General features: G+C 40.0%; 2 protein-coding genes and 1 pseudogene across 2 annotated transcripts; 1 reads left to right on the top strand and 2 right to left on the bottom strand.

Moving 5' to 3' along the window:
- Positions 1 to 1,533: 1,533 nt before the first annotated feature.
- On the bottom strand, positions 1,534 to 5,846 carry c1qbp (complement component 1, q subcomponent binding protein). The gene is made up of 6 exons (XM_022205996.2): positions 5,454 to 5,846; positions 4,706 to 4,856; positions 3,718 to 3,808; positions 3,477 to 3,572; positions 2,387 to 2,512; positions 1,534 to 2,284 (listed from the first exon to the last, which is right to left on the bottom strand). The coding sequence occupies exons 1-6, from the start codon at positions 5,698 to 5,700 to the stop codon at positions 2,135 to 2,137; spliced, it is 861 nt and encodes a 286-aa protein (XP_022061688.1). The 5' UTR covers positions 5,701 to 5,846; the 3' UTR covers positions 1,534 to 2,134.
- Positions 5,847 to 8,492: 2,646 nt separating this feature from the next.
- On the bottom strand, positions 8,493 to 18,767 carry LOC110959212 (DEAH (Asp-Glu-Ala-His) box polypeptide 33). The gene is given in 13 exon segments (XM_022205995.2): positions 8,493 to 10,092; positions 10,796 to 10,882; positions 10,991 to 11,194; positions 12,873 to 13,000; positions 13,088 to 13,176; positions 13,316 to 13,475; positions 14,594 to 14,705; positions 14,872 to 15,057; positions 15,825 to 15,995; positions 16,455 to 16,682; positions 17,976 to 18,136; positions 18,389 to 18,565; positions 18,568 to 18,767. Coding segments are annotated over 13 exon segments (2,043 nt in total). The 5' UTR covers positions 18,599 to 18,767; the 3' UTR covers positions 8,493 to 9,783.
- A 1,229-nt stretch (positions 18,768 to 19,996) lies between these two features.
- LOC127530645 (THAP domain-containing protein 6-like) overlaps positions 19,997 to 20,003 on the top strand; it is a 3,293-nt pseudogene continuing 3,286 nt past the window's right edge.

The raw sequence follows: 20,003 nt of genomic DNA, 5'->3' as shown, positions 1-20,003 counted from the left end.
CCACTCGTGAGTAAGTTTTTCTTAATTTTTTCCATTTTTAGCAAGCCCCCATGGCCTGCAGAGTGTAGGGAAACACCTGTGGATGTTTGTGGGGCACTAGCTACATGCAGAGGCCTTGTTTACCAACTCACAGCTCTCTGGTGTGTCTAGAGGCTGAGAAATAACCACTGAAAGATGCGAAAAACGCTGGCGAGGCTTTTTATAGCCCAAATTCTGAAAATTTCAGACCCCCACAACTCAGAAAGTATTTGAGCTACAGGCCTAGAATTTTGCATTGAAAGTACTTTTGTGACTATCTAATGGCATAAAAATTTAGGACTAATTTGAAAATGGTGTGGCAACCACCATCTGGTGAAACCACACCGAATGACCCTACTGCTAACCGTTCAGCATGAGGGGGAAAATCTGATTTGGGGTTGATTCATACAGACAGTAAAGAAAGTGGAAAAAGGCTGGCTTCAGACTCCTTCAGAATCCAAGAGGACCAACTTCTAAAAACATAAAATGAAGCTTTTGAAGTGGGACTGTCAATATGTCAGGCTGTTCTTAGCCTGGATAACATTTTATTTTGAAAGAACCAAAAGTGGAATGCAATTACAAAATACAATTAGTCAAGTACTGAAGTACACTGCAACTGCTTGTACTTTACTTGAGTAATTCCATTTCTTTTGTTCCTTTGGTTACTCGTTCCTCTTTGAAAATATCAAAAAGCTGACAACACACTGATACCTCGGTAATACCAATAATATAACAAACGGCTGCAGTTTTTCCATTGTATGTGAACTATTGCTACTTTGCAGAGGTACGATGAGGGATTGTTTTTCACAGAGACCTCTTTTTCTTTACCACCCTGATCACACCCACAGCTGGGAGCTGCACAGTACATCTGACTGAACTGCTGCTCACTGTCTGAGCACCTCTACTGGACCAGTGAGGGCTGAAGGATTTGCTCCAGGACCCCACAGTGGAGTTAATGAGGGAGGAACAAACTCAGTGCTTCTCACTTTCCTTCTGCAAGCTTCAGAGTGACACTGTAACTGTTTAAGACAGAGTTACACAACAGGTCATCACCCAAATCTGAAAGGACAAACCCAGAGCAGAGTTTTCTGGTGACAAATTGAACATCTGTAGCTTTTATACACAAATAGCTGTAATTCATAAACATTGAAATATGTTCACATATCATGAACAAGTATTAGTCTACCTGCTACGTGTTACCTGAAGGAGGGCTAAATAGTTACTAGAAATTTTGAAATGTTTGCAGGCTTCTCTTGAACAAAGATATTTCCAAAGGTGACAGAATTTTTTTGACAAAGAGAAATGCAACCTCTCATTTTCGTCTCTGCCCCAATACTAACAGAGCAATGCACTTGGTTGGTTTACTTTATGCCTAAAAGCCTAAGTGTAAACTGTGTCAGTTATAAAATGGGCTAAAATTATATTAGAATTGTAAAGTTTATTTTCTGTTCTATTAAATGCAGCATGAACACATGGTCTGAATTATTTGGTTTGGAAAACAAACAAACAAAAATCTGTTGGTATTAAATTGTTTTATTAGATGTTGACCTTCCATCCTCTGAACACGTGAAATTCAGACATCATGTATCACAGTTTGACTAAGTCAAATCAGTATTAGTCAATATGAACTTTCCTGCTTAACCAGCCATGAATAAGACTCAAACAGGCGCTGTCATATACATACGTAAATGAGGGCTGATTCTGACTAGAAGTTTTGTTTTGATTTCACTTGACCAATTCTTTAATGGCTTGACAACGGTTGGAAATGCCAACCAAGTCACATTTAAACCACTGCAGCTTAGACTGAAACCCTAAAATGGGAAATGTCTGACAGTCGTGATTTCTGAACCTCATTTTGACCTTCATTATTTGTGGCTTTCATATATTTAAACTATCATAACTTACAGAAAAATAGTCACATTTTGACAAACAACACATTTGTAGCCAAGTATTAATGTGACAACTGTCACGGACACTGAAGCAAGCCGTCAATCTCTTGTGGCACTGAATGTGCATCAATAAATCACTCGGTGCTTCAGTTTTATTGTATCATTGTACTTTCAACTTTGCCTGGATGTGTGTTGAAGAATAGCAGAAATCAAGCTTATGTCTAACATTAATTACATTTGACAAAGCCTTGGAGGTCTTCCAGGAACTTAATGTACTCTTGATGCTCGATGGCGGTGCTCAGCTCCATCAGTTCATCTGCGAAGGTGTTGTCGACCCCACGGTCAGCCAGGAAGTCCATCAGGTGGTCATAGAGCGCCTGGAAAACAACAGCACCTTGAGCACAGCTACCCTCAGCCTCATTAGCTATTGTCATGCGTACTAAACTAGTGGCATTTTTGTTGACTGTCTCAGCTCTTACCCAGTCCAGGGAGTCTGTGTTGAGTGTGTAGCAGGTCTCTTTCCACTCTGTATCTCCCTCTGGCTGGAAACTGACCTCCCGAATGGCAAAGATATCGCTCTCCTCTTCTCCTTCTCCATGACTCATCTACAAAATGTAAATTCAGCTTGTCTGTTTGACTCAAATACTTAATTATCTGAAGAGGTCGCCTAAAGACACGTTGCTGCTGCTTAACATAGTGCACGAGCAACACCAGCAGCTCAAAGACAGACATCCAGATTTGTTCAGTCAATCAAGTTGACAGAGTTTCAGCTATTACTGTATATTACCAACCTGTCAGCACAATGTGAAAATCCTGAAATGTTATTATTATCGTCTGTGATCTGTTGAACTGTGATAGCTGCATCTGCTGCAGCAGTGCGCCACACAAAGCATATTATTAGCTTGTTTGGGCTACAGATTATAATGTGAGCTGGGTGCTGCTGATAACATTAGCAGGCTACCAGCATACAGTGGGGTGCATGTGTTTATGTTAGCATAATATGTGCAACAGTTTTTGTGGTCTCCGTCATGGTCTTTTTTATATCTGACATGAGGACGATGTTGAGCAGGAGAGACAGACGTAAAGTCGACCAACACACACAGCCAACTACATGCAAAGCTTTTCAGAAGCTCAGAAAATACTCCAAAAACTTACATTAAAGTCTTCACAAGAAAACTGGATGAGTGACTTTTAAAACACAGTGTGGTTTGTTTGAAATACTTGAACACTACATGTCTTGGGTTTCTGTAATGTTCACATTTTTTCATACATTTATTACACATAGGTTAGCTATAATTTGTAATGCCATTGCAGTAAAGATTCTAATCAAAAACTAGATTTTTTTTAAATTTCAGAGTGTTTCATATTTACGACTTATTCGTCAAAAGCCCCACTCCAAATCTTTGCAAATTAAAGCGTTGATGGTGAAACATTTTCATTTCATTAGCGTCTTTTATTCTGTGGCATCGAAAATGGTTTAGAAAACCACAGAATTTCAGTGGTATTGGTAAGTATTACCAAATTTCAGTTATTGTAAGATACATATTCACATATGACATTGTTCTTTACCTCGTCTTCGGGAAAATGGCAGTCAAACACTAGGGAATGTTTTGCAGCTTGCTTCGTTACTTCAACAACAAAGTTGGGTGTTGACACAATTTCAGGCTGTAAAGAGAAACATAACTGATTTCACATTCAAATTTCAAAGTTAACAACTTTATTAAGTCAAGTTTTTGGGCCAACTGTGTATATTTTTAAATACATCTCAAACAATTACATCCATACTGTATGAATGTTTTCTGTGTCTCACCTCTTCTTCTGCTGGTTTCTGCTGTCCTTGTTCTACTTCCTCCTCAAAGTTTGGAGGAATGCTGTTGTTGATGTTAAATGTGACAGTGATTCTGTGAAGAGAAGGTACTTCCGTGAGCTTATTCACTGCATTACATTCTCTACAACCATCGAGTAAATGGGGCAGCCTGCCTTTCAAGACTCGAACGGCACGGATTTTGCAGTACAATATGTTATTATATATCATATAACAATATGTTATTGCTACTAATTACAGAGACAAAAAGCATTGCTTTCAAAACCAATATAAAATGAAATATGAAAATGTGAAATGTTTTTATGTATTAAAATGTATATGTTAAGAGGTTATTACTCAAGATGTGTAATTAATCAGACAGTGCTGTGGCTGGGACAATGTTTAAAACCAGAGTTACTACAGACAGAGAGGCGGCTGCATCAGAGACAAAGCTGATTTTTTTAAAAAAAAATAAAAATGTTATTTTACTAGGCATCAGTAAGATAGATAATTTTATTGTCTATTCCAAGTAAAAACAGAAATTCATCTTTTGTCACAGTTGTAAGAAAGTTTAAAAATCACATTCAAGCATTTAAAACACCCTCACACATAATAAACAAAGTACAACAAACAAAAACAAGCAAAACACATAAAATAACTAAAAACACTGTACAGTCTATTTTGTGTTATTAAGAGCAGCTACTGCAGAGGGGTGAAAGATTTTCTGTAAATGTTTTCCTGGCCAGTGGGGTTCTGTAGTGTTTGCCTTATGGCAGCAGCATGAAGAAATGGTGGAGGGGGTGCGAGAGGCCAAGCTTCCCAACAGTAAACCCAGAGTGTGATAAACAACATTAGCTTTCAAAGTAGCCTCTGTGATAGCCAGCTTTCTGGCTCTTACTGTGGCATTATTTTGATAAGCTTCTGCAATGTCACTGCGTTTATGCTGATAATTGGAAAACGAGAAACATCCAACAGGTGATAGACCCCTACTTACTTTTCTCCAGATACACTTCTTGAGAGCTTAGCTTCTGTGCCATTCATCTCCAGTTCCCATCCTCCAGACATCTTGGGTAGAGTTTTGCTTTTCTGGATCTTCTTCTCTTCTTTGATTTCATCAGACAGAAAGTCTCCAAACGCTTTGTCACCTGAAGAAAGTATGAGACAGGTTACATAATTTAATCATGGTAAGATATCTCGCAGTGCTGTTTCTTTTGTCAGGATATGTTTATTATTCACAACTGAAATAAGAAGTTGAACTGTTTCCAACATGTTAAACATGAACTGACAGTTGACTTGGATTAAACTTAAACAGTAACTGCGTCTGTTATAAATATTCTTTGGATTGAACAGGTGCTCCACATTTGTCAATCGATCAAAGACTCATTTTTTTAACCTCAGACCCGATGCCGACAATATCACATGTTAATATCACACACAAACAGGCCTCCTAATGACAATTATTAGTTTTAATCCCATCTTTGAGTTCATAGTTAGCTGGTTTGACAGTCTTTCTAGAAACAGACATTCATGGTCTGTCAAGGTGAAGCTAGCGCTTCACAATGAGAAGATGCTGAGTGTTAATGAGACAAATTACTTGTTTAACAGCGGAACGTCTGTATAAATAAAATGTCACGATGAACTGAGCATTATTTTTAAAGTCTTGCCTCTATAGCCATCGTTTAGCTAAGCTATCATTAGCTAGCCGGCTGGCTGGTCCAAAAACGTGTAAAATGAAGCGTTACCTTCTGTGTGCAGTCCTCCACATCTACAGGACACCGACGGGCTGAGCACCTTGGAGCTGAACAGTTTGGGTCTGTATCCTGACGAGTTGCTGTTCAGCATCCACAGAGACCGGGTGAAGGGCCGTGCTATTGCCGGGCTTGGAGAGCGCAGCGTCGGGCAGCTGAGGGGCAGAGCCCGGGCTGTGGACGTGGTAGCTGAAGAGAGGCGGACAGCAGCTCCCACCGAGCGGACTACTGACTTTAGCATGACTGTCTGAAAATAATCAGGTGTATAACAACAGAATAAATTAGTTTGCCGACACACAGCGAAATGTGAGTCCCTCACTTACAGCTACTTCTAGAAGACACAACACGTGTGGAAGGGCACATTGACCTTCCGTCACTATGGCCTCTGCACCGGAAGAAGTACTGGTAAAACGAAAGAAACGAAAAACATTTTGTATTTATCCTTTTTTATGATGGCCATATTCAAAAATCTATGTAACTTTAATAATGACAGAATCTAGAACAATTGTTAAAAAAATAAAAAAGTTTAAAAAAGAAAAAAGAAAATGTTGACAAACTCTGCATATCTGCGCCCCCTGTGGTTGAAGCATGTAACTCCTTTATTTGTGTTTGTCCTCAGAATGATTGAAAGGTTTTATTCTTCTTTCTCACCCTGAAACAACAACTCACCTCATTTTCTTCCTGCATTTGATAGAAAATAACGCAAAATCTATCAACAACAGAGGAATAAAATTAGCATCAACAACAAGAGGTTGTCAGTGTCTGAAATAATCATATTTGATCTACTGTATGATCAAATCCTTGAACATCAGTCTGGCCTTCAGTGGACAGTGTCACATTGGAGGAGGGAGTTGCATCAGTCACAGTAAAGTAGGTTTCATCAGTGTAATGAAGTGAATCAGTTGCATCATTTAGACATGAAATCCTGCTGCCAGAGGGTGGAGCTGTTTCCCAGCATGTTTCAAATAATACTATAAAATTCAGCCCAGTCATCATTGTTGTGCATTTACAACAACTCATGTAGAGCCAAAGTCCTTTCCAATAAATAGGATTACTGTAATCCATTCAACTAACAAGTTTAAATGCTGAGACCATTCAAAATTATTAATTATGTAAAGTCAGCTAACTTTTGTAAATATTAGGGTTACGACCCTGTAAAAATTAAACTTTTTTAAGGGATTTTTTTTTTAACTTAACACACTTACAGCTTTTCTGTATTTTCTCCTCTGCAATTCAACATTTAAAAAAAACATAACAAATACTGTACATTAGTATTTAGAAGTGTTTTTGATGGTGTCTCATATGGTAATGATTCACCACATTTTAAATCTAATATACTGTGAACATCGAACTGAAGTTTTTTTTTTAAACAATCCATCACAAAATCATAATAGTTGTTAGTATACTTGCAACTACATATTTTCCCCACATTTCTCTGCCCTAGCTTAGAATCAACAAAGTTATACAGGGAAAGGCCAACAAACCCAAAGATTCCCAGTTAGCAAGTTCTTGGAGACAGCAGAGAGGAAGAATTTCTTTAAAAGTGGTCGAGACCTTCAGCAGAACCAGGTTCAGGAAGGGCAGCTGTCTGCCTCAACCTGCTAGGGAGAATTACAACTTCTTGAATGTTGGGCCTGTAGATGTTAAGTTGCATCTCCGGGTACCAAAAGTCCATATATACACTATATTGCCAAAAGTATTTGCTCACTCATCCAAATAATCAGAATCAGGTGCTCCAATCACTTCCATGGCCACAGGTGTATAAAATCAAGCACCTAGGCATGCAGACTGCTTTTACAAACATTTGTGAACGAATGGGTCGCTCTCAGGAGCTCACTGAATTCCAGTGTGGAACTGTGATAGGATGCCACCTGTGCAACAAATCCTGTAGTGACATTTCCTCGCTCCTAAATATTCCACAGTCAACTGTCAGCTGTATTATAAGAAAGTGGAAGTGTGTGGGAACGACAGCAACTCAGCCACAAAGTTGTAGACCACGTAAACTGACGGAGCGGGGTCAGCAAATGCTGAGGCGCATAGTGCCAAGAGGTCGCCAACTTTCTGCAGTCAGTCACTACAGACCTTCAAACTTCATGTAGCCTTCAGATTAGCTCAAGAACAGTGCGCAGAGAGCTTCATGGAATGGGTTTCCATGGCCAAGCAGCTACATCCAAGCCATACATCACCAAGTGCAATGCAAAGCGTGGGATGCAGTGGTGTAAAGCACGCTGCCATTGGACTCTAGAGCAGTGGAGACGCCTTCTCTGGAGTGACCAATCTCACTTGTCCATCTGGCAATCTGATGGACCAGTCTGGGTTTGGCAATTGCCAGGAGAACAATACTTATCAGACTGCATTGTGCCAAATGTAAAGTTTGATGGAGGGGGGGATTATGGTGTGGGCTTGTTTTTCAGGAGCTGGACTTGGCCCCTTAGTTCCAGTGAAAGGAACTCTGAATGCTTCAGCATACCAAGACATTTTGGACAATTCCATGCTCCCAACTTTGTGGGAACAGTTTGGAGCTGGCCCCTTCCTCTTCCAACATGACTGTGCACCAGTGCACAAAGCAAGGTCCATAAAGACATGGATGACAGAGTCTGGTGTGGATGAACTTGACTGGCCTGCACAGAGTCCTGACCTCAACCCAATAGAACACCTTTGGGATGAATTAGAGCGGAGACTGAGAGCCAGTCCTTCTGGTCCAACATCAGTGTGTGACCTCACAAATGCACTTCTGGAAGAATGGTCAAAAATTCCCATAAACACACTCCTAAACCTTGTGGACAGCCTTCTCAGAAGAGTTGAAGCTGTTATAACTGCAAAGGGTGGACCGACATCATATTGAACCCTATGGATTAGGAATGGGATGTCACTTACGTTCATATGCGAGTCAAGGCAGGTGAACAAATACTTTTGGCAATATAGTGTATCTTCAAAAAAATATACTATCGGTATAAATATATTGTGTCTCAACCAAACAGGTGCAAATTTCCAGGTGCTGAAACTTTACTCAAGTATACTTGTGTTCTTAGGCAGGTGGTAGGATGTTTTTTATTAGAAATTATATCAAGTGTGGTTATGTAAGTCTATAACAAATCATTTCATCATCAAAGGCATGCATTTCATCATGTAAAGTGCATGCAGATCTTAAACGGTGCACTTGTAAACCAAATGGGCAGAATGATTTCTAAGAAATTCAGTAACAGAAAATACAGCATAGTCTAACAATTCTTTATAGCAACTGCAAAGTTAGAAACTCTTTGTGCAATTTATTCTGATTACAGAGTATATTTTACAATCCTGAGTCCAGAGTGGAAAAAGACAAGAGGAGCATCCATCCTATTCCTCAACATGTTGTGACTTACATTCTACAAAGTATGAAGGACCTGAGTGATCAGATCGTTGACTATAATCTCCATGCATTGCATACATCTGTTGTCGGTATACATGTGTGGTTGGCCTATGTTGGGGCAGGTAAAAATCTGTGCAACACACAACAGCAAAGAGCAGAACCTGGAGAAAAAGGCATGCTACTTCTCCTGACATGCATATTATATGGGGAAGAAGTGATGATACAGTTGTAGATGAGAAAAATAAGAACATGCACAAGCCAACAAGCTAAGTGCTGCATGTAGACTAGTACAGGGAAATTATGGTGATGTGAAAATACAATATCTTGACTTGAACTTTGGTGCTTTTCCATGTCAAACTAATCTAATGTCTTTGCATATAAAACCCTTTAAGATCCCTTTGTGTAAAACCCAAAACTAAGTGGTGGCAAAGTTTAAGAAAACTCATGTTTGAGGCAAAACAGGTCCTCACTGTAATTCACAAATACATTAAAAAGAACAGCCATGAACTGATCTGTTATAGCGATGTGAATTTTGTTAGGCAGGTGGCATAACAAGTTCAATACAATACTTTGTGAAATGAACACATGAAGAGTAACATTTTAAAGTTCTATGCTAACTGTGCTCCTGTGAGGTTACTATGAGCTGTTAAAAATGCATGCAAATGCTGAAAGCACTGAAGCACAATGCCTCAAAGAGAATCTCCTGTCTAGGTGTCAAACGAGGTCGAATTTTGGGATGAAATGTTGCCAGGCAGAAGAAATACCGTTTATAAAATTTGAATTAGTCTTGAGTTGTGAGGCCTCAATATGCAGTTCTACTGCAGTGACACATGCCAGATGCTCGTCAACTGGGAGGTAGTGGAATTCAGAGAAGTTCAGTACACAGAAAGTATTCTGTTCTGGTCTGTGTTTAAGTGTCTTAATCCATTGAATACATTGTGTCTTGTGGCAGGTGTCCTGTTGCTCCATTGGTTAGCTCTTAGTGAGGTGGAGCTTGCGGCCAAAGTACTCTGGTGCTGCATCCAGCAGCCAGTCGGCATCAACCAAACACAGGTCTCTCATGTAGCAGCGGGACGTGTGCAGCAGCTCATTGAACACCACGTATGCTGGCTTGGCCTGGAAAAGAACAGAGGAGGGGTGGATGGCCACAGGCTGGTGAGTGTCCAGAGCCAAGTAAGTGCCATCAGGCTGCAGCTCTGCAGCGTTGATGAACATCCCGTGGGCAAGGCAGCGGCGAACATTCCCCGTCTCTGAACCACATGACTCCAGCTTCAGATTCAACTGGGAAAACAAGAGTTTAGTCATCAGTAAGGTCAAATGAGCTACTGTGATCCTAAACAACACCAAAACAACTGACAGTCTGGGAATATTCTACAATTTAATGACATAGTTGGCTATGTTATTGAGCAAAGTTACACTTTACATAACAAATAATATTATTTCTCATATTACATTCATTTTCTTTCCTTCTATTTTCTCATGTCTGCACACAGAGCTCATGATGAGTAAGTAAATTTGACCTAATTTCACTCCCATCTGTAAGTTTTAAAACTGAATTCCTTCACACAAGCTATAAGCTACCCATTTTAAGTCAATAAGATTAATCACACATTCAGTTTGCCGGACAATTTCACAGGCAAATTTTGGATTGTTCAAGCAGCAAAAAAACAAAAAACATAACAAATCAAGTGTGTACAAAATTTGAATGTCCAGCTGCAGATGAGAAACAGTTGGTGCACAGAAAAGTTATGTGTGGCCTGTGGCTGCTCCTGTCAGCACAGTAACAGGACAGTTCATCTAAATGCAAATACCACCAGATGACTGCTCACCACACACACTCACATAGGTTGAGAGGCAGTGTGACTGTACTTAGACAGGCAACACTGCTCCATTTTTACATCAATCACTGCCACAGTAAATGTGACATTTAACTGTGATACTGATTGCAGGTGAAACCACACTGTAGAGATGAGCAGATGGGTACCTTAAGGCAGATTTCTCTGAGCTGAGCCTGGACTTCTTTCACCAGACTCATGTTCCTGCTGTTGACAAAGTTCTCCCGACACCACTCCTGTAACAGCAGACATACAGCAGGTTATAAGGTAGCTCAGCAGTTGTATTTCAGCAGCGTTGGTAAGTTAAAGTCTTTTTCTTCCCCTACTGATCCAGCTATACTCACCTTGTTACCGATGACTTTCTTGAATGCTCTGTAAATGTTGAGCAGCGTCATGTGGTCTCCTTCACTAGAGGTGAACTTCTTGTGTGCAGCGAGCACCTCTTCCCGTCGGGCTGGAGGGTTGTACAGTACACTGTCCACTGACAACAGTGACACAATGCTCAAAACCTCCTCTGAACAGCCGTAGTCCGGGGACAGCAGGATGGTCTGTGAGACAAAGCAAACAAGGCAGGGACGTGTTACACTCATACACATATCATACACACACTTTGCTATTTGCATGAGAACCATGTGGCACTGTGGGCTACAGGCTGTCCCTTCATCTCTGACTGAATCTACAACTCAAGTTACTGCTTTACACACCTCCACCAACCAGCCAAGTTACAGTTTACATTCATGTCTGTCCAGATTCATAACATTTTAGTAAAGTCTTTAAAGGATTTTCACAGATGGGCACTCAAGGCGAGTGTCACCAAATCAGTGTCCAACCAACTGTGAAGTATAATAATAATCTCCCCTTCTGTTCAGTATAGTGTTGAATAATGGCCAGAAAAATGTTTTGTCACCATGATGCTGATTTTTGGATATTGAATGTTTTCACTAAAGAATTTTATCCACTCAAACCTTTGTGTGACATTTTGTCATAATTAGCAAATCAATTCTTGAATAATGACTTAAAATGTGTTTGGTAAGGTCACGGGGACCACTGACCACCAAAATCCAATCAGCTACACTTGAGTGCAAGTGAACAGTGGTGAAAACTTTGAAGAAGTTCCTTCAAGGCATTCAAGATATATAGCAGTCACAAAAATGTGACTGATGTAAGAACGCACCAAATAGAAACCAATAAAGTCAATGCCTAAGTGTCAAAAAGTGGCCTTCCTTGAATGCAAATTTGAGGTTTGCTTCAAAAGCAACCCAATCCCCATTAAGGCCAAGGGTCCATGTAGACTCCTATGCAGACATCTGCACCTTTATAATTCATCATTAACAAAGTTGTAACTGAAGTAGCTGCTGCAGGACATAGTAGGTGGCTTGATTTGGACATACTCCATTTGCGGTACACAAAATGGCCAATTTGAGTGACGGTAGGTGCTGTCATAGGTCAGTCCATAGTCCAGAGATGATTGCATGACCTGCTTCACACCACCTTTTTGCTGATTTTTAGGTTCACCCTTTACGCTTCAGTGCGTCGGCGGTACACCTACTAATTTGCATAGGAATTTCAAGAATGTCCGACGGCTGCAAACACGATTATACAAACACTATACGCCGATGGAAAGCTTCGATTCTCATGAATCCGCCGGTATAAACCACTTTCAGATGTAATTACCACAGCGGGTGAGAAAAACACATTTGTCCGACAAAAACAAATATTCATCCATCCATTCTCTATACACGGCTTCAACGCACACAGCGCGACTCACATTTCCGGGTTCATTATTACACACAGAAAAAAATATTCCACAAAAAACGGCCATAATCCAACCTTTTACATCCAGACGACACAAGCCAGTAAACTATTTTGTCCAAAACATGTCCTGAAGTCGGTATAAAATCCACGAATCGGTCGTTTTCAAGGAAATGCACCTTGTGACGTGCGTCCAATATTCCCCGTATTTTTCATCATTTTTTTTATTTAAAAATAAAATATTAGCGATTTTTTGTACTGAAAACGGCTGGAATTGACTGAAGCTTAAAGGGTTAACCTAGAGTAAGTAGGAGTCAGGCACTGCCAAAACGGTGATGGTTGGAACAACCACACTGAACCTCACAACTGCCCTCCTGGAAACTAGTGAATGATGTCCCGGAGGGTTAATTCCATCTTTAAATGCCGCCAATTAGACAGAAAACCCAAGACAAGACTGGGAACAGCCCATCTTACCTTGGCATATCTAGGCTCCAGAGGGAAGCTGGCCATTTTCTTTCCCAGAGCAGTGAGGGAAACCTGTCCTTCCTTCCTCTCCACAGCTCCCAATAGCTCCAAATGTTCTACAGCAGCCCGGACAGCCTCTGTGATGAACATAATGCGTTACTATAACAACATCTCCTCCAGGATGACCAGAAATGCAGAGTGACTAATGGTCAATAGTATCTTACCAGGAGATGGCTTGGACATGAAATCAAAATTCATCACATCTGGAATGCCCAGAGCCATGAGATGCAGCATCACACCGGCTAAGTTACACCTGCAGAACACACACAGAGGACGGAAATAACAGAAGAACAGTCCATTCAATTGCACTGTCCTAAATAGAGCAACATGTAGGTGAGGCTCCTGCATCAGGACGTACTGTACTGAGATTTGGTATTTGTGTGAAGTCCTACCTCTGGATCTCAGGCACAGTCATGGGGATGAAGTTGTCAAATTCCTGCTCAGTGTAGAGACGATAGCATGAGCCAGAGTCCTCCCTTCCGGCTCGGCCCGCTCGCTGCCACGCCTGTGCTTTAGAAACCCGCTGCACCGCCAGCACCTCCAGACCACTGTCTGAGAATGACACAACAAGCATACAATGAGAACATCTTACAACAAAAACACTGTGCATAGTCATGGGGAAAAAAGTGAGTTGGAGACGGTTGCCTTTCGCAATGTATCTGAACAAACAAACATTTGATCCTCCTTGAAACAGGGCCTACAGCAAAAGTCAAATAATATACGTAATCAAACAAATGACATATAGTTGACATTTTGTACCATTTTCATATGTTTTGGTTTGTAGTGGGTTTACTGCCTCAAGGCTATGGGTTAGTTGGCTAAAGCACCTGTCTAGTACACAGGAGGTCTTGGGTTCAAATCCCAGTGGGACCTTTTGCAGATGTCCCCACTGTGGGATTAATAATTAAACTAAACATGAGTCAAGAGACATGCAAAATAACTAGAAGATAACTGCCTGAATGTTAACAGCTTAGTTGTTTACAGAATGGCAGCAATCTGTATCACTTTAATATGCCGCCTACAGTCAGTGAACAAGAACTGAGATATTTTAGTAAATAAAAGTCCCTAGACAGCAAAGTAAAAATACAAATTAGTCCTGCTTTTTAAATATGACTTTAATAAAATCGAAGTATTACATACAGTAAGTTAGTTAAGCCCAGTAGTTCCCAACCTAGGGGTTTAGCTCTTCCAAAGGTCACAAGATAAATCTAAGAGGTTCTATTTCAGAAATCTACTTGGATTTCTTTAACTGTTCTTTAGTTTTATGGTGAAATATTGAATAATTTGATATCATAAAGTTCTTTGCAAGAACCCCTATGAGAAGTTCACAGGGGAAAACCTTTTTGGTGGAACTGCCAACAACTCAGTCATCCACAGTAGAAGAAAGGTCCCCAAGGTTTTGCGAAGGGTCAAAGGATAAAAGAGGGGGGAAAAAAAATCAATGTTTGTATTGCGTTTTATAACTCTATCATAACTTTTTTTTCTGTCTGGGTAAGTGGCCTTTATAGTTGCAAGCTAAAGAGGGAAAACCCAAAATTCCCCTCAGAAATGTAGTACAGTTGAAGTATAATGTGCCATCACATGGAATTATTTATGCAAAACACAACAACTTAGATACTTTTCACTTGCCGATATGGGAATAAGTGTGTATGAAGACTGGATCATCTCACCAGGATTGAAACGTTTGGCCTTCACCATCCCCGTGTCGATGACGTATTTGATCCCAGAGATTGTTACTGACGTCTCAGCAATGTTAGTTGACAGAATGACCTTCCTGCAGCCCTGAAAAATAGTTACACAGGACAAACATTTTGCAAGAAGTATACAATAATATCAAATGTCTAAAACTGAAAACACTGTTGAGAACATCCGTGCACATAGTTGACACATCCTATCCTGTTGTCTGCACTACATTGCTGATCTCCCACGTGTTTACTGTTGCACTTACCTTAGGAGCTGGCTGAAAGACTCTGAGCTGCTGTGCTGGAGGCAGCGATGCATACAAAGGGATTACTACCATGGGGCCACAGCCATCCGGCAGATGCTTGGCGATGTCCCGGCATGTCCTCGCCAGGGCCTCGATCTCCTCCTGGCCCGTCATGAAGACTAAGATATCATGGGACGGAGGTGCCTCCTGCACGCAACCAGCAAGACCGAGTGTCAGAAAGAATCATCACAGTGCACAAACATGCACCCAGACTGTTTACTCACGGGCCTGTTTTCCTCACAACGCTTAAGTAAAAGGACTCTAGTGTGTATTTGTCTTTGATTTGCACTTGACTTGCACTTATGTGCCACTACTGCATGTTACTAACTTTTTGTCTTTTACTGTAGTTTGCACTTCATCCTCTTTGTCCCTGGAGCTCTCTGAATATATTTCTGACAGCTACTGGTTTCACCAACCTTTCCAGTGTTTATGTGCTCGTTTGTTGCGTTTCTCTCTGCTACCCTGTTCTCTCTCCCTTTTACCCTCACCCGACTGGTCAAGAGAGAGGTCTGCCCTCCAAAAGCCTGATTCTGCTGGAGGTGTCAGCTATTAAAAGGACGTTTTTCCACTTCACTGTTGCTAATGTGTTTGCTCATGGGAAATTGCTGGATTTATTGGTCTTGCCATGTACAATACAATGGTCTGAATTTTTTATTTTTTTTAACTAGCTCAGACATCTTTAGTAGCAAGCAAGATACCTACGTTGATAGATAGGTGGGTATGTAAACATGACCTGTGCTGAATACTCTTCTCAGCAGACTTTAAAGCAGTATAACAGCAGTGTTGTATGTTGTCTGTGGCAGTATCTGCAAAGGACTACTCCGACTCGACGTCTTTTGTTAGAAAAGTTTTATATAAATAATGGTGACTTGACCTGCTTTAAACTGGAAATACAGGGAATTATTGAGGATTACCTGATGGATCTGGAAGACAGAGATGAGTGCAGCCTGCAGATAGTCTGACTGGGGTTGCTTAGTGTAGTAGATTTGAATGGGATGCTGCCTCCCCTCCAGGTACAATACAGGTGACTTGTTGAAGTACTCTGAGAACAAATCCACATCCATTGTAGCTGACATCACTATGACCTGTGCAGTTCAGACAAAAGAAACAAGGTGAGTTTTAGATGTTTAAAGAGAAAATTACAGTATAGGAATAAATTCATAGCAAATGCAGTGAGTTATTTTGCCCTGTGATAACTATAAAAGTAATCCTAAACACTTCAGTAAAAGAAAAGTGGCCTAGACTTCCTCCTTTGTTTAGACATTGGCTGTTCCAGTTTAACATAGACAGCTTCCTTTACTCCCCTTTCAAACCATCTGTCTCTTTGGTACAGAGTGTGAACTCTACTGTCCTTAAATGAGTGTTCTTTATGCTTAAGATGCAGGTGGAGCTTTCTAGTGTTGTATCACGCTCATGTAAAGCAGGGGTTGTCTCCACTATATATTGTGGAGACAATATAGGATTACAGCACTTAGGATTACCATGATCTGCATTATAGACAATCTACAACTATAAAAGAAAACAAGACAGAACTGTCTACCTACCTTGAGAGGAATCTTGTTAAGCTCTCTGCGCCTGCGCTGAGCGGTCTTAACCACACCGAACAGCACGTCCGTGTGCACAGTGCGCTCGTGAGCTTCATCCAGGACCACAACAGAGTAGCGCAACAGTAAGGGGTCTCCGATGGCCTCCCGCAGTAGCATGCCATCTGTCATGAACTTCAACTTCGTCTCAGAGGACGTGACATCCTCAAAACGCACCGTGTAACCAACCTAAAAACAAATTTCATTTACTACAAAACATTACAGGATGTGACATGTTGCATGAATTTGAGTGTTATGTTACTTGTGTTATAAAAGTCCCATGTGGTGAAAGTTATTTGTCGTTGTTTTCTGGTTGTCATAAACTTTGAAGTGTAAACTAAAAGTTGTTAAGATATATAGACATTCACTTAAGCCATTCCTCAAGTTCCTCACAACCAAGAAAGCCTCTTAGCTTTAAAAATCAGTAATAATTTGACCGAGATGCTACATATCACCACCAACAGTCACCGAGTTCAGACTTTGTATATTTGTCCTCTCATTGCCCACTGCTTCCAGGGGAACTATTTTCCTGGAAGCTGCCTCAAAGCGCAGTAAATTTATTTACTTTTGAGAGCTGCGTCCGCTGATTTCAAAATATATCAGTCATGATGCTGAAACAGTGAACACAAGAGTCTTGATGCACTTCCATCATCTGTGGAAGTCAAGATCCAGCAGATTACTTATATTTTTTATGACAATGTCACCATAGTAATAGAAAAACATTGAGTGTTAGGATGTTGTGCAGCTTATATGGATAACCTTACAAATAGCTTTGCTCTTATGCCCACATGTCAGAGGTCTGTGGAAATTATAAAGCTGATGAACTTTCAGAGATGGTGGAAACTTTAAGACCTGAAAACAAAGACTGTGTGGGTAACTGTGTCTTTATGTCACACGTTGTGCTTCAGTGTATTCATTCATTTTCATATTTTCCTGTTTCTGAACAAATATTAGGTAGCAGCTGTAGCACAGCCCAATAAAACTACATATTAATCACCAATACCTTTATAGCATTTCCAAGATGCTGCTCCACAACGCTAAACTACTGCTTATACAGCCGCAAAGTTGTCTGATAAATTCACCAACACGTGACTTAAATTCAGGAACATTCCGAAGTAAAATCATCACTCACAGAGAAAGTTAAAAGCAATAGGAAGTCACGGTGTCACACTCATTAATGTCTATGTCAATTGTCCTCGTCCACACAATCATTTTTCTCTGTGGCGTCAATCACAGACGCACAGAAAAATTTCTTCTGGACAGGCACAGCAGCAGCTCATTGCTTGTTAGAGCTCCAGACAATGAAGCGGCTCATTCATAACAGGACTAAAACCAGAAGGTATACAATCAGAGTGCAGTGAAGCATTTTTGCAGTATTTTGAGTTGCTGAGAGAAGGGGCATTATGTGAGACCTTGAAAGACTTCATTATGTAGATGCGAGAAGCCAATCTAAACTATCCAAACAATCCAAACTATCAATACCAGTTTTCCTAGTTGAGTCCTCTTCTCCTCTGCCACTCTTCCTGCCAGGGAGATAGCAGCAACTCGACGGGGCTGAGTGATGGCAATCACACCCGGTCGTCCAATACCAGCTTCATACAGATACTGAGGGATCTGAGTGGTCTTCCCAGAGCCGGTCTCCCCTGACACATGACAGAGAAGTTAGACATTAAGTGTTACACTGTGAGTCAGAAAACTACAAAAGGCATTTTCTGAACAAACTGTTCACCTATGAGTAACATACTAGTAAAATATTGAGCCTAATATAGGATTCATTCTACACTATGACTATAAACCAAAACTCTACAGAAATGTGGATTTCAGAGTGGAGTTTCCCTTTAAGTACTTAGCTAACGATGTAGCAGTGTGAGCTAACTGTAGCTGCAGCTCTTTACCTATCAGAATAGCATTGTGAAGTTGTCTCAGTTGGTTCAGCAGCTGAGGTTTGGCTTGGTAGATTGGCAGCTGTTTTCTCTGGACGTCGATCGGAGTGGTTACATTTCCCTTTCTCGGCAGCAGCATTCCAGGTTTATTCTTATCGAGGCGGAAAAACACTGAGCCCGGCTTGAATTTTTAGCCGGAGGAGGGTCGGGGTCGTGGGGCATGGTCTAGAAGAAGGGACCGAGATAGCGAAAGCTCTGCGGCTTTTTCTTGCGCTTCTTTACTGTCAAAAAGAAAGAAAAGAAAGTTTTTCCATGCTCACTGACGGACAGGCGAGCGTCACTGCGGATGTTTTGCTACCTCTGCAAAACGTCCCCACGTGGTCATGTTCGGCGCAGACGTTTGACGTCATATATCACGAGTTTTTTTTTCAACAGCTTCTTTTTTTTAAATTTATTTTTTATTGTGTATTATACATATTTACAGTGAATTTTATATTTACATCTTATACAGACAGTTCATTCCGATCTTTCCGTTCTTTGGTTACAATATAACATAGGAAAAAAATAAAAAAAATAAACAAATTCTGACAATTACATTGAGTACATGACATTCCAAAAGGCATTTGACAGAGGCATCACTTTAACAAAACAGTTCTTCGTAAATGTTCCATACTTCTATTGTTTGTTTGTTTGTTAGGTATTTCAATGACTGAAAGTAATGATTTATTTCGGCAAGTAATAATTTGGATAGTGGTTTGAAATTTGAGAATTTTGTTTTGTGGATGTAATACTTCCCAAAAAGAATAAATATATTCACGATTTTCTCTATTTTCCTGTTTGTATGATTATACACTGTTATAATATGATCTATATTTATCTTGACTGTGGTTAAAAGTTTCTGACTGAGATGGGATTCTACATCTTTCCATAATTTATTGGTTATAGGGCATGAAAAGAACAGGTGGATAATATCTTCAGTGCCACTTTGACAAAATGAACAGCTGGGATCTATATCGGTAAATTTTGAGATGGCTTTGTTTGTTGGATAATATCTATGAAGTATTTTGAAAATTGTAATAGTAGTAGTAGTAGTAGTAGTAGTAATCATAATTATAATGATAATAGTAATAGCAGTAATAGTAGTAAGAGTAAAATAATAGTAGTAGTAAGAATAATAATAATAATAGCCGTAATAGTAATAATAATAATCATAATAATACCAGTAACTGCAATATAAAAAATAATGAACAATAATCATACAATATTATAGGAATATAATGATAATCATATGAATAGCAAAAACAGTAATACAGTAGTAGTACAATAATACAAAAATAATAATTGTACTCCAATGCAATGTAAAGATGTAAATGTAAAGTCAATAAAAACCTGAGCACATCTGAACGTTTTCTGTTTGTTTTTTGTTTGTTTTTTCTATTTATATCTGTCTGTCTGTCTGTCTGTCTGTCTGTCTGTCTGTCTGTCTATCTATCTATCTATCTATCTATCTGTCTAGCATGTCTGGCGTTTGTTACAAGCAAACCCCATCAAAATTGCTTGAGAATTGAGCGATTTATTACAACTTTAATTGTATAAGCACATCATTCCTCTATGGAAGTAATGCATT

Source organism: Acanthochromis polyacanthus, chromosome 17 (assembly GCF_021347895.1).
Source record: "Acanthochromis polyacanthus isolate Apoly-LR-REF ecotype Palm Island chromosome 17, KAUST_Apoly_ChrSc, whole genome shotgun sequence".
In the NCBI taxonomy this organism is placed as follows: domain Eukaryota; kingdom Metazoa; phylum Chordata; class Actinopteri; family Pomacentridae; genus Acanthochromis; species Acanthochromis polyacanthus.
This window is presented reverse-complemented; position numbering and strand designations above follow the sequence as displayed.

Bases quoted from the DNA above. Each gene is read 5' to 3' on its own strand.
- c1qbp (XM_022205996.2), bottom strand. From the start codon at position 5,700: ATGCTAAAGTCAGTAGTCCGCTCGGTGGGAGCTGCTGTCCGCCTCTCT. The intron at 4,857-5,453 runs GTAACGCTTCAT...TACTTTCTTCAG, and splicing joins TGGAGGACTGCACACAGAAG to GTGACAAAGCGTTTGGAGAC. The intron at 3,809-4,705 runs GTAAGTAGGGGT...TTCTCTTCACAG, and splicing joins AGAAGTGTATCTGGAGAAAA to AATCACTGTCACATTTAACA.